Below are 23,709 nucleotides of genomic sequence, written 5' to 3'. Positions count from 1 at the left end.
GAAAGTTAAACTGCAGTGCACCAAAGGAAAAAGTCACTAAAGAGTGCAGAAAAGCAGTTTATTAAAACATAGAAACACAGGAAGATATCAAATCTTAATCAAGGCGTGTTTTACTTAAACAGACCAATCTCTTCCTGATTTTTGTCTCACTACATTTTTTACTTTTTTTTTTTTTTTAAGACTGTGTAACAGTCCTGGTTAACAACAATCTCCATCGTTGTTCACAAGTGGCTGTACACTTTCAGTATTGCCTCAACACAAATAAAAATGCACCCTTACATTTGTGTATTTAAATTCTGCATTGCCCTGTTCACACACTGGTATAATGTATTTCTCTGCAATACAAAGTTTCATAACACATTTCACAGTACATGGATTCATGCTCATTCCCATGGAAACCATCAGGGCCACGGGCACTGCAGAATAACTTCCTTGTAGAAACCATAAAGCAGCCCCAGGATTTCAATTGTGCAAGCAGCAGGGCATTAGATGTTATCAGCACACTGTTAGGAGGCAGTGATATGACTATAATAAGATTAACATCCGAAATTCTGCTAGTTACAAGTGGGATAGAGCATTTCCCCAGGACTACTTAGTGTATCATTCCTCCTATTTCATAAATCTCACTGAACTCAAATCTTCTGAAAATATTCAGTACTTCAGGCAATTTTTGTAAATTGCCAATACAATTTATATTTATTATGTTTAATGAATTCAATACCTAACCATCATTTCAAGAATGAAAGTTGGTTAATATACTCCTTTAGAGCACAACATATGGAAATTATATAGAAGCAGTAAAGGCAAGCAGTTTCAATATTTTCCGCTTGATACACGAGAGCCTTACACTTACACTTCAACATACAGTCAGTACGTATGTTCTGTGTATTAGTGAATCACCATCGTTCAAATATTTATAGTGCTCACTGAGCTACTAGTGTATTTGCAAGTAAAAGGTTTTCTCTTCAGTATCAACTTCTAGCAGCTTCCTATAGAAAGATTTAGAGATGACAGCCAAAAGTCGCAATAGCAGATTTTATTTAGCAGCCTATTTTTTCATCAGATTGTGCCAAACTGTTATCATTTTGAAGCTGAAGAAAAACTGCAAGACAGTTACCCTTATCTATTTGGCTTTCAAAAATTAGTAAAATAAGGCAGAGCTAGATGGGGAGGAGGGAGCGGGGGCTGATCTGAGACTACTGATATTTTTCAAAGACCATACCCTGCACAACAGAACTGAAATATGGATGCTATTTTAGAATGTATTTTAAAATCATTACTTCCATATGCATTCAACAGATGCTTCCAAGTAACAGTAAAATCCCTACTGGACACGACTTCCATATCATTGTAACAATTTATAACTTTTTTGTGCAACAATTTTTTCCACATTCAAGCACTTATCCTTCCTGGCAAATGCTTGGTTATTGTGCTAAGGAGCTGTGACAGTGACAGACCCTCGTAGTAACAGGTAGTGCAATCCAGAAAACCAAGCCTGGACTGAGCCTCGGTTTTCCTGCTGACTTAAAGCATAAACCTAACGAAAAAACATGAAAATCAATTATTGCTGGTAAGATTCAGCTTCCCAGCCTTTCCAATAGAGTAAGACTTGCCTTTGTATCACCATCTGAACATGGCCATGTGAAAACCGCTTCCAGAACAACTCCATTTCCAGTAACAGCTACTGTGACAGTGAGATTAAAAACAACCATTCTAATATTATCATTGGGAGTGCCAATGGATAAGGCAGGATAGCTTTCAGATTGTTCCCAAAAAGTGATACTATAGCTGCAGTAAATACCCTACAAGTCATCTAAAGTTTAAAAAGCTTTAAAGCAGGTGGGTTTTCTGCATTCATAATAATGTAATAGTAAAAAATAATTGAGTGCTCCTAAGTCCTCAAAACCCAGCCCTATGTTAATGAAGAATTTTGTCAATGAGATTGCTTATTTTCCTCAGATATGGATAAAAAAACCCAAATATTGACAAGAGTGACTTACATCTCCAACTAAAATCCTAAACATCAAAGGGGCACAACACTTGCTTAAAATCAATATGTATGTATACTGCATATTGCACAGGTAAGGGGCTCCATAGCAGGGATGCCCAGCAAACAGACTGCAAAGCAGGATACAACGTTTAAGTAAAACAAAGGCAGAGACTGACAAGCCTTACACTCTCAAAGCAGCATCCTAACCCTCCTTTTCCAATAAAACACCAAATATTTATATAAGAAAATGGACTCCTGTGTGAACTTGAGTCAAAGGGACTGCGACCTGTGGATGAGTCCACACGGGAGCAGGACATCTTGAAGCATCTGTGGCTATGGATAAGCCCATGCCAGACCAAGTACATCTCAAAGCATCTATGGCCATGGTTACATCTGTGCTGCAGCAGGTATACCTCTGAAAGGATTGTTCCCCAGGGTAAGTCCACAGTGGAGAAGGAACACCTCAAACCATCTGCGTCTCTAAATACCTCCATGCTGCAGCAGGTACACCTTGAAGCAGCAGTGGCTGTGCCTAAGGTCATGCTGGGGCACCTCAAAGCATGTGGCCATGATAAGGCTCCACTTGGAGCAGGTACACCCCTAAGGGACTGCAGTCTGTGGATAAATCCAAGCAGGAGCAGGGGCAAGAGGAGGAAGTTAATTGTAATGTTAAACCCTATGGTGTGGTCCAAAGGAACCAGGGGTGGAGACCGTAATGGAAATACCTTTAAACTGTTGTAACCTGGGATTTGAGTTGCATGTTATAGGAATAACTTACAGCAGGAACTCCTTGTTGCTAGCCAGGCTAGGAGCAAGGGGAATGGTTCACTGCAATGTTAAACCCTGTAACTTGACCTAAAGGGACCAGGAGTGGAGATTGTAATGGAAATACCTTTAAATTGTTGTAACCCATGCTTTGAGTTGCATGTTATAGGAATTACTATAGCAGGAACCACCTGAACCAGTGGGAGGACAATCCCTACAGTAGCAGTACAAGTGCAACAGTGACCGTACCCGAGTTGGCTTCGGTGCCCAATAATTCCACCCAACACACCATCTCTCCTGTCCTGAGTGACCACTATAACAGATGGACCCCAAAGTCATGGACTAAATAAACTCAATGGACATTCTGTGGACATTTTACAGACATTATATAGGGGTGGTCTACAGACTAAGAGAATGCTATCTGCATATTATATCAAAGGAAGGGAAGAGGGTGGGGGTTAAATGAGGATGTACTGGATAGTGTGGGACCTGCGCATAACATAAATGGTATGGAAAAATGGGTAGAAAATGTGCTGGTTTTGACAGGGACAGAGTTAATCTTCATAGTAGCTGGTATGGGGCTGCATTTTGCATTTGTGCTGAAAACAGTGTTGATAATTCAGGGATGTTTTGTTACTGCTGAGCAGCACTTACACAGAGCCAAGGCCCTTCCTGCTTCTCCCACCATCCCACCAGTGGGTAAATATGGAAAAATAACACACAAAGTAATCATACCCATAAAATGTCTCTGACAAAAAAAGATTAATAAAAAAATACTATATCAACAGTAAGTTGAAAATCCATTATCTTTCGTCAAAGACTAGGAGAAAAAAAAAAAAAGAAAGAGACTTGATCCTCTTTTTCCAAGGCCTCTCATAAGGTCTAAGATTTATTTAAAAGATGGAAGAAAAAGTCCTAAGATGTAATAGGGCATAAATGATGCATATTTTCTACATACCACAAAGGGCCTTTCAAAATCTGTGCCTGCTCTATCTTGTAACCTTCCTTCAACTATACCATGCTGCAGGTCAGCTGCAAAGGTCTACTTTTGTTACAATAAACTGTAAACCAAAACAGAATATTAAACAATGTTTCAGTGTGCAGGAAGACATAATACATTGTCTCAGCAAAGCCAGGAATTGTCACTTCCCCACTAATGAACACCCCAGTCAAATTTAACACCTAAGTAAGACACAAAGGTAGTGCTTATCATCTCATTTGTTTCTGATGCAACATTTTAATCATTAAAATGTTGTTTATTTGAAAGATATTTGGTGGAAATACGCTTTTGCTTGGTACTTTTAACACAGCCAAATAAGTATCACAAGATTTACTGTTTTCAACAGCTACACATACATAATTACCAGGCAAAAGACCAGTTTAATATGCACATAACAGGAACAAGACATAATGAGAAGTTTAACTGTTAAAGACAGTAGTGTAGAAGGCAACACATTAATTCTCCTTGCATGCAGCAACGCAGCGGGAAAAAAGAAAAAAAAAAAAAAGGTTGTTTTGAAATAGTATTTCCCCTTCAAATTTTGAAGTGTAAAACTCCTCAACACATTTAAGCCACCTCCACATTTAGATTAACTCCTTTTGTCAGCATACTAGTTTCATGGTATGAAGTGATACCAGATGTTCTAGTTTTAAATGCCTCACTAGAGTATACTTACATGACACTCAGTAGATGCTGAGTGCACCAATGCACTCTTACAAATCATTTAAAGTTTGTGCTCTGTTAGCAAGTATACCTCCTATCCATTGACAAAATACACTGAAATTTTAAATCCTCAGACCACCATGATGAGGGTACTTAACACATTTCAGGTTAAGAAATCTTCACTAAGCCTGAAAAGTGTTATATTCTAAGGAGGCCCTTGACCCTTCAGCTTGCCAGTACACATCAATGCTTTGTCTTCTGAATGTAAACACAGACTGTATGCCAGAAGTTCCCCTCTGGGTTAGATTCAAGCAACTCATTGAACCTGAAGATTAATAGAAAGTATATACATATTACCCAACTCATACAAAACGCTTGTCTTCATGGTTCAAGGTATCCATGAACACATCAAGTTAGTATTCAATTCACACACGAACTCTCAGTGCCAGCATGATCCAATCTAAATTTTTAAGAAAACAGGTCAAGAAAAAGTCAAAGAGATTAAACGTCAACTTGAAATTTTATCTGAAGTCCTTTGGAGGACACACAAAACAATACAGCCTGAAGGACATTATATTCTAAAATCCCATTCTATAGCTCTGCAATGTCAAGAACCTTACAGAGAACAGCAGGCAGAACACAAGAGTCTGGGCATTCTTGCCAAGTCTTCAAAAAGGGTAAAGTATAAGAGAAGAATCCACAAGAAAAGCTAGGGAATGCACTATCTTCACAACTGAAGAAATGTCAAAGGTTTTTAGACAGTTCAATACAGACTTCACTGTTATTACCAATTACTCCATTACTATAGAAATTGATCACTTTCTTTCCAGGAGTGTCAAAAGTTGTCATTTTAAAAAGTCCTTAAATAAACATTTGCAAGATGGGTCTCAAAAACTGATTTTCAGTAAACATTGTACATTATTTCATTTACTATGATCAAACATGTCATCCTAAAGAGCTCCTCACTCAATAAGCTAAATAGGCTTTCCCTATTAACAGCTGGGGATACAAATCCTATCTATCATACACCTTGAGGACAAAAAGGGCTGGTAATAGAAAACAAGGCACAAGCAACTTAAATACCACAGCTAAGAGCAGAGTAATCACTGAAAAACAATTCAATAATGTTAGGGCGTTTTTAAAAAGACAGACTTACATGTTTTTACCCATGTTAAAAAAAAAAAACCACAACACACAAGAACTCTACATACCATAGATGAGAATGCAAACCATTAGGCACATGACACCATCACCAAATCAGGGATGATGTAACGATGCTTAAAGTAACAATCTTTGATTAAATCAGTCGTATCTGACACAAGAGTAATATCTACACTACAGCCACACTGGTGCAAATACAAGTGCAGACAAGGCCTACAGCTTCTCACCATCTTCTTGACATATTTGTGTATTAGCCAATGTATATTTTTATTCAATATAAATTAACTGACAAGTATATCTTAAGGTTTAGCTTAAGTTCTATACAAACTTCAAGAAGTACATCTAAATATATATATTCAAAGACTCAGAATTAAGTAGCTGGAACAAGTATTACTTGGCATTAGAAGGTAATCTTGAGTATTAACATGGCCTCCAATCCTTATTTCAGAGTCTGATGATTTAAAGATTCAGGTATCCCTCACTCACTGCTATCCATGAAGGCTTCTGTTAAAAGCTCTAGCAATATTTAATTAACTACAGAATGGCAATTTGTTACTAATATTAAGGCTTTCCACATCAGCAGCTATGAAGACAAAGGAATAGAAGCCTATAGCCATTTTGAGAAGCCTACATAACTTTTGCTATTTTCTACAATATGTAAAATGTGTGCAATGGGCATAAGTGTAAAAATAATTCATACATAGCGGTTTAATAAAAAAAGGAAACATCATCCCCATTAATGAAGTAAGAGCAATGCACATATGCTTTAGCATGTTGTTATGCAAGAGCAATATGTAAGAAAACCTTAGTCAGTCACACTTCTCCAAAAGCATTACTGGATATAGTTTTCTGAATGCATGCATAAATTCAAGAGGTGAGGATTTAAAAAAGAAAAAAAGTCATACATTGGTGCTTAAGAATTTAGTCATACGAGGAATTACTTTACTTTTACTCTGCCTTCCTAGAATAACCTCATGCACAAGTTGTGCAGTGCAAACGCTTCCCAGTAACAACATACTTCCTTGTGACTACTCTGAAGGCAAGCTTGATCAATAAAAAACACTTATTCGGCCTAGCAGCCAGCATACTTGCCTTGCTAAAAGATCCCCATCTCCCAACTCAGAGCTGTTATCTTGCTAGAGGAAAGTTTCCATATATCCATTACCTACATACTACTGGTCAGCCATGACCCACAACCCACCACATGGAGTAATTCTGGTTTTGAATATCAGTTCAGTTTCTGTATTACAAAAGCTTTCGTGCTCATCTAGTAAAAATATCTTGCCTGATCTTACATCTCCGAGTGTGATATACCAGTTCATCTCCGCTTTCACAGTTTTATATCTTGCCTGATACAACTTCTACAATTGTGAGAACTGCAGAAATATGTCAAGGAAGCCCTTGGTAAATGCAATTTTACACAGCTGAGTAGGGTTAGAAGTTTTACTAAAAAAGCATTCCAGAAAAGTCTCCAAGCTTTGATGGAAATTCAGAATCTCTTATTAGGACTACACCATTTCCCAGTACTTCCAACAGTAGACTACATAAAAACTGCAGAGTCTGCACGCTGCTCCCTTATACAAAGCTCAGCTTTCTGGTATCCCAGGAATAAGCTTATCTAAGAGTACAAGTTTGCAAGATTAGGCTACGTAGCAACAGGAAACGAGCCTGCAAATGAAGAAAACCCACCAAAGCCTCACAACACCCTATAGCCATCAACCTACTACTTCCAGTAAAGCAATGTAATACTGACCCTAAATAATGTTATCATACCTGTGATCACTTTGTTGAAAAGGACACTAATCTTGCAAAAGCAAATGCTGAAGAATCACTACAAACATGAAACAAGGTTACCCTGCAAACTTCCAATGTAATTAGGCAGCAAAAGGGAAGACAAGACTTCTTAATGACAAATCCAACTTGCTCCACTTGCTCTCATGGTCACAGCATAGTTGCTTTAGTACCTGAGTTTCTCTGTCCTCTTTGCCTCATTTACTCACTTTGCTGTGTGAGAAAAAGGATGCAAAGATACTACAGAGCAAACAGCTGGCACCTATACAGTTAAAGGCTATAATCCAATGCATATGTAAGAGGCCAAATAAAAATTGCACCAGCAGAACAGTAGGGGGGGGGGGGGGGGGGGGGAAGAGAGAAAAAACTTAAGAGATAATAAATATGATATGCAGCTGATCAGACTTGTTCATTACACTCTTTTCTACAATTATAATGGCTCTTCTTTAAAACTGCAGATGCAAGAAATCCAAGTACCTTTACCATTCATCCAGGAAGCACAAAATTAACACTGTATTTCCATTTTACCCTCTCTCATTTCAAATTTTCCGCTGGAAAACAAGTAAACAGCAGCATTCTGGAAACAACAGCAATATTCCACAAGTGGGTTTACATCTGAAACCCTGTACAACAGAGTAGTGTTTAATGACACAGCCATAACATCAAACAAAAACAGACATTTTTTTGTTACATTATCTCTGTGGTATAATGCAGATCCCAAATAGGTATAGGGAAAAGAATGAAAAAGGGGAAAGATGATGTTTGTTACCTTTAAGGAAACAAACACCAAGTCACCAAAAAAAAAAAAAAAAAAAAAACACCACCCTGAAGCAGATGTTCATGTGATTCCATGAAAAGGATATTTTCAATACAGCTCTCCGTATAAATCAACAATACAGTCCCACTGCCCGCACTCCCAGAAAATATGTGATTTTTAGGGACAGCTACAAAAGTTTTAAGTATGCAATTGAAGTTTAACTTCAGATTTAAGACCAGTTTTGTAGAAATAAGAAAAACTAAAATTTACACCCAAATTTACAAATTCAGATCACTCAGACTAATTTTAAGTACAAGAGTCTTGTAAAAGTTCCAACAAATTTATGGACTTTATTCTGCGTTTTGACATCACTAAAAGCAATCATTTGGTAACCTAACCTCCTCCCTTGCTGTCTTGCAAGAAACAGGAATGCACAAATATATTTCCTTTTCGTAGATTAACACTGAAGGTCACTTGACTGCACAGGTAGGTACTCACAGAAGAAAACTGCTAGGCCTGTTCAGCAAACCTGAAAATTTCTTTCCATGCAAAGGAATAACTACTGCTACTGCTTATGTTCTAAAATCCATCAGCTTAGAGTTTGAAATTTATTGCACCTTACTAAAGGAAAAGAATAAGGTCAGTGAACCAAATCTGATTAACTTCAGCAGCTGAATTCCAAAAAAATCAGCCCCTACTAAAGAATTTCTAGAAATACAACAAGGAGTCCATCAACACCTCTTGCCAAAAAAGAAGAAAAAGGTAAGAAAATTATGGCATTGTTTTACATTTATGTCAGATAGCATGTGATAATCATTAACCCTTTAAGGAAGATCCTGAGACTGGTTTTTGAGTCCTTTGCTTTGAAGGGTCACAAAACTGAAACTGAAAATCTAGCAAGCTTGTAAGCATTGAAGGAATGGCTCACAAAGTCATGCACAATCTAGTCCAAACTACATCCATGAATTCTGTCAGAAATATATGTGTTCAAGCTATAATACAGTTCTTATACCTGGACCCCACTAGCTACAGAAAAAATCAGAATGGCCTCCAGCAAGTGTAGTAAAAGCCAGAAATTACAACATTTGTTCCATCTTTTGCTACTTCTCCATTCAACAGGAAAAAGGGATCAGACAATCCACTGCACACCAGTAACTGGGAAGAAAACCTATGTTCTGTCCTTCCTTGCACTCCTCACACACGCACTCCCCCCACGGCTGTGCTACTTTCTCTTCAATACGTGAAGCTTAGAAAAAGCGTATGTTATATATCCTTTCTATCAATGAAAAAGTGAACAGAGACAAAATTTAATTATCTGCAAGAGACTCCTGGATGTCTGGTCACAGCCACAACATCTCCAATCTCCGAGTAGCATGCCTGCAATTAAATACAGCTGCAATCAACTGTGAATGCAGCTGGTACATCTGGAACTAGCTGCCCTGATCTACTACCAGGCAGGTCAGAGTACTCAGAAGCCTCAGAACTAATAATAAACCAAAGTAATTTTTAGTCTTCTTGTGTCTGAATTCTGTTTAAATTAATGTTCTCAAATGGCAAGAGATGATCATAAAGTGATCTTAACTCTGTACTTCTTTTAAAGCACAACTACAAAACACTTTGAGGTGACCACATCAGCTACACACGTTCCAATAATACCAAGACACTGAGTCAGTAGACTTATTAGTCTAGTTCCCTATGGAAGGGAAACTTATATAATGTGAATTGGGCCTGGCTGAGCCCCACTGCAGCCCACATAGTGCTGTGCTTGTATTGGTAGCTAGAAACGGGGTGACAACACACCAGTGTTTTGACTGGTGCTGAGCAGTGCTCACACAGCACCAAGGCTGCTTCTCCAACCTGCCCCATCACCACCAGCAGGCTGGGGGTCGGCAAGATCTTGGCAGGGGACATGGGTCAGCTCTCCGGCTGAAGTGACCAATGGGACATTCCATACCATATGACATCTGCTCAAATATAAAAGCTAAGAGAAAGGAGGAGGAAGGCGGGGCATTCATTATGACATTTATCTTCCAGGGCAATCACTATGCATACTGAAGCCCTGCTTCCTGAGAAGTGGCCAATCCGCCTGCTGATGGGAAGTAGAGAATAACATCTTTTGTCTTCCTCCACTTCCAGGTGCGTGACTTTTGCTATTGCTTCTTTAAACTGCCCTTATCATGACCCACAAGGTTTTTTTTCCATCTTATTTTCTCACCCCCATTCTGCTGAGGAGTGATAAAGCAGCTTGGTGGCATCTGGCATCCAGCCAAGGTCAAACCACTACATGATGTCATGTTCATCCTATACTTCCAAAGCTGCTACTGATTTCATTAAACTTAGGAAACTAAATTTACTTCTTCAAGAGTGCTCTCCTTCCTATGGACTCCATGCAAACAGACAGCTGAGTAAAGAGACCATCTGAAGAATAAGCTCACTCACCTTCTAAAAATGCCTTTAGAAAGCTATCCACAGAAGATAAAAAAAATTGTGTACTCCAAATGGACAAAACTTTAAGAAGGTGTGAACTAATTACGTCCAAAAGCCTACTGTAAAAACCCAGTCATGCTTTTGCTTCCCCCCCCACCCCCATTCTTGTATTAAAATCATCATTTGCTCCCCTGTGATTATTGCAGATGGACACTTGCTATAAAATTTACAATTACTGTTTCTAAGAAGTCCAGAAGGCTTTGAAGAGTCTTCATAAAGCTCCTTGCAGTCATAATCATCACAAATTTGAGTTACTGGGCAAGTGCTACCCTCTCAAAAAAGCAGAAACATGAGAAGGTTGCAGACAGAAATATCCTATACATGTGATCACCAGTACTGTGAAAGCAAGTTTTCTTTGGGCTACTTGAGTCGAGTGAACATAATGGAATCTCTATCCAAATTTCTACAACAGCAAGCAAAGACAACAAAATGTGATGTATTGCACTCATCTTCTGATCTTTTTCTCAGGATGGCCAAAAACAAATATACAAAATCTTACATCTCATCTGAAAGAAAAAGCACATTATAACTGTAAGTTTCTGGAGTTATTTTTTACCCTGCAATTCCTAATTTCTTAGAAAGACTGACCACTTGCACTGGAAACTGCTTTCACTATAGGTTTACTCCTTAAGCAAACAAGTTTTCTGACATGCTGCTACATCAACAAAAGCTCAACATAAAACCTGAAACACATGGGATACTTTGTTTGTTGAACCAATACAAGCTGAATCCACCCAAGCACTTCATGATGGCATCAACCAGTGACATATTAGGACTTCCCATAATATGCAACTAAACACACATTATTCTTTACAATTGCACACATACTTATATAGCTTAAACGTCCCTCCTCACTAGGGATGAGTTAAGCACAGTGATCTGTAGAACAAGTACAGGCTGCCACTACTGATCTTTATTACTCAATAAACACAAAGTAGTCACAATATTGTCTTAAAAGGGGTAACAGAAATCTCGTATTTCTATTCACCACTTAGCTTAAGCTGCAGTACCCACACAGCTCAGTAATTCAGAAGATGACCAGTTCCAAACACCTCAAAGATGCCTTATTTAACAAACCTCCTCAGCATCAATGGCTCTGAACCCACATGCAATCAGTGTCTTTTTCTATATTGTAAAAACAACTGTATAAAGTCAATTTTTTTTTTGATACTGCGGTCATTCCTCACATTCCTGAGCTGGATGAAGAATACCATCCACTTGTGCTTATCACACCTTACAAAAGACATTCCCCATTCAAAACTGTCAGTATCGCTGTACACATAGATAGTTTTGTCTGCTACAAATGTCTCAAAAATGAATCAGAAAATAAAACCATGTTCAAGCTATCAAAAATAGAATGCATTACACACAAAAATGATACAGTAACTAGCCATATGTACCATTTGATGACTGAGACCTTAACTATCTAGCAGAAAAGCTAACAAAAAAAGGGTACAAACTTGTATTTTTCCTGTCCTTTTTCTCAAACTAAGACGACTGGAAATCTACATTCACATTTAATTTCAGGAGCATTTTATAAACAAGCATTCAGGTACTTCAAGTTATGAAGTGTCTACAATGTGACAGTTCTCTCAGTCCTCCTAAATTTTGGTGCTATTATACATGCAAAATACTCCAATAGTATGAACATTTTTAAAAGTTATGTGAATTTAGCCTCTCTTATTAGCTAGGGTTTCATTGTTAGCTTTTACTTCTGCCATGGCAGTGCTTTTTAATTTATTGCTGTTACCTGAAACAAAATTGCACTTGATCTAAATCCAAATTATACCATTACATAATAAAATAAGGAATTATTCAGGTTAACATAAGAAAGGGTTTAACTATAGGATGCTCTACTTGCACTAGATTTAAGGAGGCGGCCAGCAAAGCAGGCATTGGTGCATCATTATGTATTATGTTTTAAGGTGACATAATGACGCTTAGAACTTCTCTGCATTACTAACAATATTTTCTTTTACTTTACTTTTCCTCTGAAATAACAAGCTTTCTAAAAATACCTTCACATTCTCACAGAGAAGTCTCATGCATCTTCTATTTTGGATACACAGACCCAAAAGCAACCTACATACCGTACCTTTCCTTTCAAAGCAGTCCCATTTGAAAGGATTACTTATGACAATGCCAAGAGATGAGGCGCCAGCAGAGAGAAAGAGATCGCCAACTTCCATGATGCCCACTAAAATTCATCCCTAGTTTTGGCATGTAATCACCCCAGTCATCACCAAGATGACTGACAAAGTCTCATTACTTTGTGACAGCACAGGTGACACTTTCAAATAAGATATGAGAAACATTTTAGCAGAATTTCAGTAAGACTTCAAAGGACTTGCAATAGGAGCCACCTTACAAAGCAAGCAAATTTATGCCAATGCCTCTGCCTCTGTTCACCACAGGTGTCACGGAAGTTTGTGAACCACACTTAGTGTCCCGAGAACACTTTATGTAAGGCCCACTGGGAGACATCTTCAGCAGGTGAAAAGGTGAAAGCCTTCAACTGTTTTCAGTAAGTCAGCTTCCTCTGTACAGACTCCGTGCAAGAGGCACCACTGTGCTGTACCGGAATAATACACAAGAAGGGGGAGAAGCATAAAACAAAAAGTAATCACAGGCATTTGTTGGAGTTTCAGAAGCAGACCATGAGGGCCACTCACAATTGATTTGAATGAGCAGTAGTTCACAAAGCAGATTACACATCTGATAGAGAACAGTTTTGAAACATCTGATCTCTATATTTCATTAAAGCAGGAACAAAAGAAATCAAATGTAACAGTTGTTACTAAGTCCAAAACTGACCAAACAGCTTTTACACCCACAGAAACTGAATTAAAGGTGCCAACCTGTATCCTGCTCTTCACTATTCCTTTTCATTGTTCCCCCAAACTTCCTAATAAAAATACCCACACAGCACACTGTCCGTCTGGCAGTAGCCTGCTTGCAACCGCAGCAGTCTGCTGTCAGCTGCTATATTTTCAGGGCTATGTTTCACACCTGGCCATTTTTCACCACTCCTTGAAAATGCTATATGTACCAAAGCACCAGATAATCAGACAGATGAACTGAATATTGCAGAAATACGTCTGTTAAAATTTTCTATCTCATAAGAACCACTATACACAAATAAGTTATTCTTCCTCTTCCCAGGTATTTATTACACCATATAACTCCAGGATAATGGCTGGGGACTATCACTAATAAATGCCAAGTAGGCTCCAAAGCTTGCCTCAAAATTATGTCTTCCTTCTCATTACTGGTATATCCATTCTCCTTCACACTTCAGCTGTAAAGTGTTCTGGTGACACTTGGTAAATATAGGAAGTAACAAACAATGCTTCTACCCTTAAAAAGTTTAAGTGAGTATTTTTTCCCCAAACTGTATCATTAAGAGTTATTATCAACCATATGAGACATGAACTGACACAAAAATAGCCAGCAGCAAAGCCAAGAACCAACTTCAGTGGATGCTCTTCCACTTCAGGTCTGCACGGATTGCCTCTATTAGGATGGCTCCATACCGTGCTAAGTCCCTTCAGTCTGTCACTTCATGGGATTTCTTATGAAGAAAACACAGTAGGTGCTGGCAGCCCTAACAGAGAAGAGGAAAACCCACCGTGCTTGCCACCTCTTACACCTGCGTAGCTTTCAACTGTCTGAAGTATGAAAGGTGGAAACAGAAAACCCGGGCACCGGGGCAGAGGAGCTGAAGGATGAAAGGGCTTATTTAAAAAACATTAATTTCTGCCCTGTCCCCGTCCTCGCTTACCCAAGGGAGGGCGCCGCTCCGCTCCCCACGGGTGAGCAGAGGCGGGGGCTGGCCACGGGTGAGGAAGCTCGGCGGGAAGGCTAAACCACCCGCGCCCCTCGGGTCGCCGCGGCGGCCCCGGGACGGCCTGTCCCCCAGCCGCAGCACCGCCCCACGGACGGGACCGGCCCCGCCGGCGGCTCCACGCGGCCGCGCCGTCCCGCCCATCCCTCCGCCAGCGGCGGCCCCGACCCCTCCGCTCACCAGCCCGTCGATCTGCACTTGCTTGACGGCCGAGTCGCCCGTGGCGGCGGCCTTGCCTTTGCCTTTCGAGGCGCCGAAGCTGCTGCCGGCACCCCCGGAGCCTTCCTTGCGCGACGCCATCTTTCCCCTCGCACCGGCCGGAAAGAGAAAAGTGAAACACCGGAAGCGACAGCGAGGCCGCGGCGGCGCGCAGGGAAACGGCTCCGGGCGGAAACACGCGCAGAGCCTTCCCTCAGGGCCCCGGCGCTCTCCGCGAGGGGCGGCCCTCGCCTGGCCTCGCCAGCCAACACGGTAGTCTCAGGTGCGCCTGGAGAAGGAGAAACCCTGTGCCTCAGTGCAGGAAGCCTGTGGCCATCCCAACTCGCCCCGCCTGGGACGGAAGAGGGGCCAAGGAGGCCTTCTAAGGCCTTCCTCCTCTCCACATGCCTGTTGGCCCCTTGCAAACCGTTTATGGCAACCGGGGAACCTCCCGCTGTGCATTTCCGTGGCTTCCTTGGGCCAGTCTGGTGCTTATGGTCATGTTGGCCAGCGGGCTGCGGTGAGGGCTCCCCACCGGGACTGAGGGAGGTGCTTCCCGTGGGGACACTTGATAACCCAGTTTGATGTTGAGGGGGAAGTGCTTCCAAGAGATAACAGGCTTGAAGGCTTTAGATTTTACTCTTTAAAAATGCCAGCTGGTATGGAGTTAGGTGAGTATCTGTTGAGCATGAGTAACAAGGCATCAGTGCACTGAGAGGGGATACAAAATCTTAACATTAGATACAAAGAAAACCCTGAACTATTAACCCCTGGTGTTATTGTCAGGACAAGGTTTAAGTGTTGTATTAGGGTTTGCTTTGCTGCTCTTTTTTTCTTTTGGTTTTAGGGGTTTTTTTAAAGTCTTTCAAGCCCTACACATTCTTCTGAAAAATGAAACAGGCTGTGAAAGGTAGACATACCAAACACTCCAAAGCTGTCCAGACACTATGCCAGGTATATGATCTCATAAAAACTTGCCTTTTTAAAACAGTTGATACTAATTTCTACCTAAGGGAGGGGAACTCATCTACCAACACCAATACCAAGAAGTATCTGCGTTTTCCAGCAGACACAGACCCAGCATTTGCCTGTTGCTATAAAATGACTTTAACATCACTTAGAATATTCCCTACCAGCTGCCTGCATTGGAGCTGGAACAAATTCTAGCAAATAACCTAGTATAATAATCATCCCCACCTGGCAAATCATATCCTAAATGCCACTGATATTACTGACTAGACCTGCCTTGACTCTCAACAAGAAACCTGGATACCCAGCTTAGCTAAGAACACTTTGCAATAGATGTCTAACATTGGGTGAGACAAATTCCATTTTTCATTTTCCATTAGGAAAAAAACTGTTCAAGGGAGATTGAAGGGGAAGTTTAGAATTGCAGCACCACTGAGGTCAAATGTGCCTTGTTCCCCAAAAAGGCTGAAGTGTGCATGTGCAGTGGGACTAAAACATAGGTTTATAGAGAGGCTGATGCAATAACAACACCGAGTTTCAAGGCAGTATGCTGTGGCCAATGAGCTCAACCATTATGTAGGTGTTGCAAATTTGACTCCTACACTTAGCAGGCTCCATGACCAAATGTTGCACTCCCACTAGCATTGCCTTTTGAAGTTTTTCTAGAGAACTTTTTTTTTCTAGAGAAGAAGTTGCTTGATTCAATATTAATGATTTGATTTGCTGTGATATACACATGCATATCCAGTTTTAATTTGCAAATATGATCAAATAGGTTTAATTAAAGAAAACTAGAATTAGGAAACAGTATTATGGCAATATAGTGGTTTTCAACTCCAGTACATGGACTGCTGGAGATCTGTGGGCTACTTTAAATATGTTGTTGAAAGGTATTTAAATAGGATAAACATACCTTCTGTCAGTAAATGCACAGTGTTTTACCACTTGCAAATTCTTAGGGATCTGAAAAGGAAGGAAAACTCCTGGGATAAAACAAATGTGGTACATTATTCCTGCCTATCAGTTTTTGAAAGAAACTCGATGTAATTTATAAAGGAGAAAAAAAAAAAAAAAACCAAGAAAGAAACTCAACAAACTAAAAACCCCAAACCAACAAGTAACTACAGCACAGAACATCAGCATGTTCAAAGAGGTTGCTGTGAGCACCCAAAATAGCCCTATTCGAGGGACTGGCATAGGGCTCACATTACTTGATGCACTGCCAGGATAATTCAGTCAGTTTGGCTAATTAAGATTAACATGAAAAGTGAAAAGAAATATCAACTTTCCACTTTTCAGAACTCACCAAATTACTGCAGGCAAGAGGCAATAGAAAATTCCACCACTGAAAATCCTGAATTCTTGAAAAGGAGTCCATATAAAGGATGTCAGACTGAAGAATTTTAGTAACATTGCCTAAGCTGCTTGGGAAAACCACAAAACATAAGACTTCCATCACAAAATACTTCAGAAAATTCAAGTAGTGCACAAACTCCATTAATAATTTTAAATGATACTCTTAAATCAAAACACAGCTAGAACCAAACAAAACCCTTTTATTCCCCAGTCCTGCTTAAGTAAAAACTTTAGTGTAGCTGAGACTTGTCATTTCCCTCCACAGCATCACTGCACCGTATCAGTGCTATGAGTAGAGCTAGTGTTGCTAAATGGAAATTACCTGATTAAGGGTTCAGAGCTGTAATCCCTTCCAAACTTCCAGACTGACTTTACCTTAAGGGCTAAACCAACCCGAATTTCATTTGTGTCTGCTGCAGGCTAAGACCATGCACATGAATAGTTACCAGAGAAGGGCCAACCTGCAATGACTTGTTACCACTTGGTGAATGGGTCGTGTTTGAATTCTGTGTTTTTGTTCCCTACCCTCTCAGCAATTCCAAATATTTCTAAGCATAACGAATACCTTAATTTCATTATCACAACGTGTAGAGGAATAGGGAAGAATCATGATACACATATAGCAGTCTGTACTTGCACTGAGACACACCACCACCCCAAATACAAAGTTGCGCTAGTAACTACAAGTGCCTAAAACAATGTTAATTATCTACAAAAAGAAATTGTTTCCAGTAAAATAATCTTCAAAACTCAGTGGCTACAGATTATCCTAACACAAACTTATAATTGCCTTGTAGTAACTTGCACCCTTAAAGAAGTTTCAAGTTCAGAAAAGCTCAGTTTTCTCAAAGAGATGAGGTATTCAGGCTTAAACTTTCAAACGTCAAGAAACACAGACAAAGTGGCGTATCTCCATATGAATATTTTGCTGACCTTTTCCAGTGTGCCATTCTATGTAACTAGTTCCATTCTACTGTGGCTCAGCAGGCAGATGTATTGCTTCAAAATTAAGTAAGAATCTTTCCTGTGTAAAGTAAGGCTTGTATTTGGGAGAACAATAGTGAATATAAAGTTGTACTTAATCCCCACATTCAAGTAAAAAACTTGTTCTACATAATTCTACACATGGCATGGCCTCTTTTCTCCTTTTGAAATCCCCTTCTTATTCACAGGATGCCTTTTGACAGTAGCCTCTTGCTTATCTACCGTTCTCATATCCCATAGGGAGAGTGAACATCCTGATGACAAGAAGGTCCCTCCATGTATCTGTGAAGGCATCTGCGGTGGGTTGACCCTGGCCAACAGGCAAACACCCACTCAGCCTCTCACTCGCCCTCCTCCCACAGGATCGAGAGAGAGCAGAAGGATGCCAAGACGACTTGTGAATCACATTTTAGAAGCCATGGGAGAGACAAGATGTCTTAAATGCTCATTGTTTTCTTTCCTTTGTTTAAAAAAAAAGGGGGGGGGGGGCGGGTTGGGACCAGAAGAAAATGTAGCAGGGACCCTCAGATCTCCAGTAGATACACTTTTGTCAAGTGCATGCTTGTATAACTATATATAACTGTAAAACTACAGTTATAGTCAGTAGCGCTGCGTGCCATGTGCAGGCAATTCCGAATACCAACTACAAGCTTCAGGAAGCAACGTTGCAAATAAGCCTTGTGTAATTCATGGCTTTCAGCCATTTGTGTTCTGCTGACCATAGCATTTTAATTCTAAAGCAAATTAAATATCCCCTGGCCTATCAATCCATGCTAACAAAGGTTGTACTTCATAAATAAGGTAGCATTCTACACCCACTTTATTCAGATATCACTGATCACTTCACCAAATGCAAGTTACTGAAGTCAGGCCCTTTGCGTACTCATTTCTACAGCATCAACAACATACTGTTTCACTTACAAATAATAATCTTCTGAAGTGTCAGATGTTCATCCAGTGCTTACTACTACTTTCCACAGAGGAGCTCAATGTGAAAATTTAACATTAGCCTACATAACTGCATGGCATTTTGTGCCAAAGAATTTTTAAGCACTAGTATTTCTCATAAGGGTAATTGTGATTTTAGAAGTTATTGGTACCAATACTGAAGTCCATTCCACATTTTTTTCCTAATTTTCTTCAACAGAATCAAAGTGAAGAAATAGGTTTATTGGATTTTCTATTTTAAATAGGAAATGGGAAGTAACAGGGTGCAAGAGTGATAGAAAAATGATACGGGTGGGAGCTGCAACAGCATAGAAACCCCCAGGGACAAACAACAAATACAGCAAAGGGACTACAGGACCAAAATGTGAGCTTTGAAAATTCAGTTTGTTTTCTGTAAGAATGGAGGTTTCAGAGGCCTTGTGTGATTTCAGCCATGCTCTTAGACAGGCAACGTTTCAGCATTTGCTTGACTAAATGTAAAAGCATTGTATTAAAAAAGAATGGAGCAACTATCCTGTACAGTAGCATAATAAAGTATTTCTACACATGAAGGAAATATTTAAAAACAAAAGCTCTTTTCTTGGGAAAGTTGGTGAGTTTTTTTCACTCAACTTTTTCTCTGCTTTTATCACTAACTGTTTTCTAATAAGTAGTTTTAGTTACCCTCTATTCTTATCCACTCTTTTTACATTCCAAGTGTTTATAGCTAGTTTTTATTATTAATGGATCATTTACTATAGCACCTCAAAACCTTTAGCATATGACTAGCAGGAATTACATAGGAATTAACAATAAAATCATCTAATTGAAAATGAACTCAATAAAAAAGACTGAGACATTTTAAGTGCTAATTTTCACCTTTAAACCAAAAGTTATTTGCACAAAGTTATTTTATGTTTCTAAGAAAAGCCAGACTCTTCCTAAAGTATGAACTTAGAAAATTATGTAAACATAGAGGGTATATATCATTTACCACCACAATGTAAAGATTCTATTTCTCTATTCCCAGTTAACTGATTTCTCCCTGAAATCAATTAAAAGGTGAAAAGACACATATAATATCTCAGGGAATTGAACTGAATTCTCCTGCACAAATCAGAATTTGGGCCATAAAGTTAATTCCTTGTTGGAGATAGGCTTCCCACATAATTTCTCTTTTGATGTCACTTTGTTCAGCCTTATCTTCATAATCAACTAATGCACCTTCTGATTCTTGATGACACACAAGCCATTACATGCTGAATATAACAACCTTCTCTAAGGAGAACAAAAAATGAGAAAACAAATGGCAGCAAGCATGCCAAAAATTAGAAATGTTTTAGGTCTTCCAGCTTCCTGTAATCTCCAAAGTAAAACCATGTAGGTGTTTAAAAGAACTAAAATGTACCTGATATATTTACTTTTTATCAAATATTAACAAGGAGAGAGGGATGTTCTGCTCAAAATGCAGCAATGGATACTTTCATAGGCACAATAGGAGACAAGATGTAAAGCATCACTCCGTTCTTTCCCTCTATCTACCTAGCACATCAGCTATCACATAATCAGTGTTTGGCAAGATATCTTCCTGTCTTCTGCGTTCTTCCTGCTCCCCAAATTGAAGTTACAGTTCCAGTCCTGGGTACTCCACAAAAACTTCCTGTTTGTCTAGGTTATGGCACTTTTACATCACTCAAGTGCTTCTACAAGCTCTGTGAGTATAGAGAGAGCAGTACTGCAGCATGTCACACGTGATGCAGAATGGCACCTAACTACTGCAGATCTCAGTGAAGAGTGCAGGGAGGAAGAGCTGCTCCAAAAGGATGCCCTTGGGTGTCCTACAGCAGCATGAAACCAGTTGTCTAACATGTACATCTTAAAGAGCTGCATCAACCAAAAATTCTGCATAAACTAAATGATGCCTATCAGTGATGTGTATCTATTCAGAACAACAAAAGATTTAGTGAAATTAGATAAGATCTGATTTTGTTCATCATTCATGCAAACTTAGCTCAAGGTCAAAAAAGAGAGGTGTAACATTTGAGAAGCTGTCAAGAATCCCACAGATTATTTTCAGGCCTATAATTTCTTTCAGCTGTAGTAAGAAAGTTAAAGTTGCCTGCAAAATCCTTACTTTCCAGAGAATTCTCAAAGTACTTGCTACTATAAGCAGTCACTTAAAAGCCTGTATAGATATCTGCTATTCTATTTCTTACCCATGGAAGCCACCAGTGTGTAGTGAAACTAAACACCCTAACCTCTACATTAATTATGTGCATCTTATTATAAACAATTGAAAAGACAGTTAATGTGGGACACACTGTGATGGGCAGTTACAGTATTTAAACCAGAAGTAATTTTCTAACTAAGGAGTATGGTAACAGTAAAGCCAGAAAGGTGCAGAAAGCTTTATCACATGCAAAACTTTCATCTGCTGAGTTTGTACCAATCTGTGAAGAAAAAACAGAGCTTGTCACAGCCATGTTTATTATAAATCCAGATGCTGCATTCCCATGAGATAACAGAAAAATAAGTACTGTAAAAGATGAATGTACATGATGAAGGCTAAAGTTCAAAAGCTCAAAACCAGCCCCAAGGCAATGAAAGGAGGGGCCAACAATGAATAATAAATATTCTGGCAAATATAATTTAGCACATTAAGTGCTGCTGAATCTTTTTCTGTGGCCTATATATACCTCAGGAAAAACTCAAAAATACACCTAGGAAAGTATTTTCAGCCACACTGCAACAATGTTTTACTGTCCTGTGTTTACTATAGTTTTGTTTCCAAATGTTGTCGTTGAAAACCCTGCCCTTTTCTTTTTTGTAAATCAGTTCATTTTTCGTATGTAAGCATGTCTGGTGCTAAAACTCACTGCAGATAACCAAAAAGCGTAACACTTGCCCAAAAGCAACATTCCAATTAAAGAAGTCTGACACAGGACAAGTTTGGGAGAATCAGGATCTGAGATGTTTTTCTTGCCAAGCTCCAAGCATTTGCCAAGTGCCAGCTATTAAGGAGAACCTTTGTTACTAGGCCTACATCAAAGCTCTTTTGATAAAGAACAGCTTTCACTTCAAGTAATCCATGTCATAACAATTTTATGTTATTTAATTCTACTACTGGATTACCTAGTGCCTCAAAACCAGAGCTCAACCCATATATGCCAAGAGATAGTCTTCTCTGCACAGAGCTAATACTCTGCTGGAGCAAATTTTGTGTGTGGTGCGACTGGCGAAGCCTGGTTTCCTACAATGCCTGGCTCATCATTGCACAGGTTGGGAAGTTCAGAATGAAGGTCTCCTCCCACTTTGGATATATAGAAGGTCTCCTTCTTCAGTGATACCTTTCTTTCATAATACTGTATATTCACCCACAAGGAATTAGTATTATTGATAAAGTCACAGGGACGGTTTTGTTAGATCAGAACTGTACCCTAGATCTGTATCCTGTCCAGCAGTGATCAAGGACTTGTGTTTCAGAAAAAGAAGTTCCATATTTCAAATTCTGTTTCCTGTCTTTGGAAAAAACAAGTCACATTAACAAAGGTAGTGCTTCAACACCTTCCACTCTCCTCCTTATGCTCACTTCTACAATAATACTGCTGGTAGGCAGTCTGCTGATAATGCAAGCGGTTTCTTAGCTCTTCAATAAAATGCTCACATAAAAAGAAAAAGAAAAAAACCCCAAACAATCCAAACCTCAAAGTCTTTTAGTGGTACAGCCAGATAATTGATGAAACTCCTCAAGTAAAAGTATAATAGCAAATAATTTCAAAAAGGTGTCTTCCTCTGAGCTTCGTGACAAGCTTTACAGTTCTATAGACAGTTTCTGTAAGGGCATGTGGAATGGGAAAGCATTTGGTTAAGTCATCTGGTTAAGACCTATTCAGTATGACAATAAGAAACAAAAGGAAAGTGATAGATTAAACACACACAGATGCACAAAAGTTGCCAAAGAAGCAGGTGGTAACAAAGATGTTAATGAACAGCAGAACTCTTCAGGCTATTAAAGGATCTGCCCAGGCAGCCACTGTGGGGGAGGTCAGTCTGTGCTTTGTCTCTGCTAAGAAGAGAGAAATGTGATTATTGTGAGGGTCACAAAATATTTGATAGGGTGTATGGGACTGTGCAAAACTTTTTCTGGGATATCAGCAGAGGCTTGTGGGATTAGGCAAAACTTCCTATGGGATGTTTACAGAACTTGCCAAAAGCAGGGAAAGGAAGGATTAGGGTGGATCTAGGAGGATTTGCAGGCAAATGGTGTGGAGGGTGGCTCAAATATGTGCCAGCAGTGGTCAGTACACTTTGAGCTCTGCCTGATGACAGCTGCCTATCCTATCTTCTTATTATGCCCCTTTCTTAACTAGTTACCTTTCCTCAGTTAATCTCATCCCACGGATGTGTAATGTGCTAGCAGATTCCAGGCAGACTAGCCAGTGAGTAGGAGATGTGCATACATGCATAGACAGGTTAGGGAACCCAAGGTTCAGACATGGATATTAGATGGACCAAGGGGCCATGATAAAATTTGACAGACCTGTGAATGTGGGTGTGCTGGTGAGTACAGGGATTGAGGGTGTGAGTGGTCACTTCAGAATTTCAGTCCTGATCAGCTGGAGAGAGGGAGCAGGACTTCACTATCTGTACTTACATTATATATGATTTCTGATAGAGTTATATGTGCTGTCAGAGCCTGCATGGCATGGCTGGCTGTATTAGTGTCTTCTCTGTGTGTGCGTGCATGCATACACTTGTCCAGGATGTGTGAGCCTAAGAACCCTTCTGGGTCCAAAAACTGTACATAGGTGGACTTT

General features: G+C 39.6%; 1 protein-coding gene across 1 annotated transcript in view; it reads right to left on the bottom strand.

Annotated features, from left to right (window-relative positions):
- Nucleotides 1-14,801, bottom strand: part of EIF3H (eukaryotic translation initiation factor 3 subunit H) — an 88,886-nt gene extending 74,085 nt beyond the window's left edge. The window contains exon 1 of the mRNA XM_037379395.1: nucleotides 14,639-14,801. Within this exon, the coding sequence (XP_037235292.1) occupies nucleotides 14,639-14,758 (120 nt within the window). The 5' untranslated portion in view covers nucleotides 14,759-14,801. The remainder of the gene's footprint in view (nucleotides 1-14,638) is intronic.
- Between the last annotated feature and the right edge of the window lie 8,908 nt (nucleotides 14,802-23,709).

Source organism: Falco rusticolus, chromosome 3 (assembly GCF_015220075.1).
Source record: "Falco rusticolus isolate bFalRus1 chromosome 3, bFalRus1.pri, whole genome shotgun sequence".
Lineage (NCBI taxonomy): Eukaryota > Metazoa > Chordata > Aves > Falconiformes > Falconidae > Falco > Falco rusticolus.
This window is presented reverse-complemented; position numbering and strand designations above follow the sequence as displayed.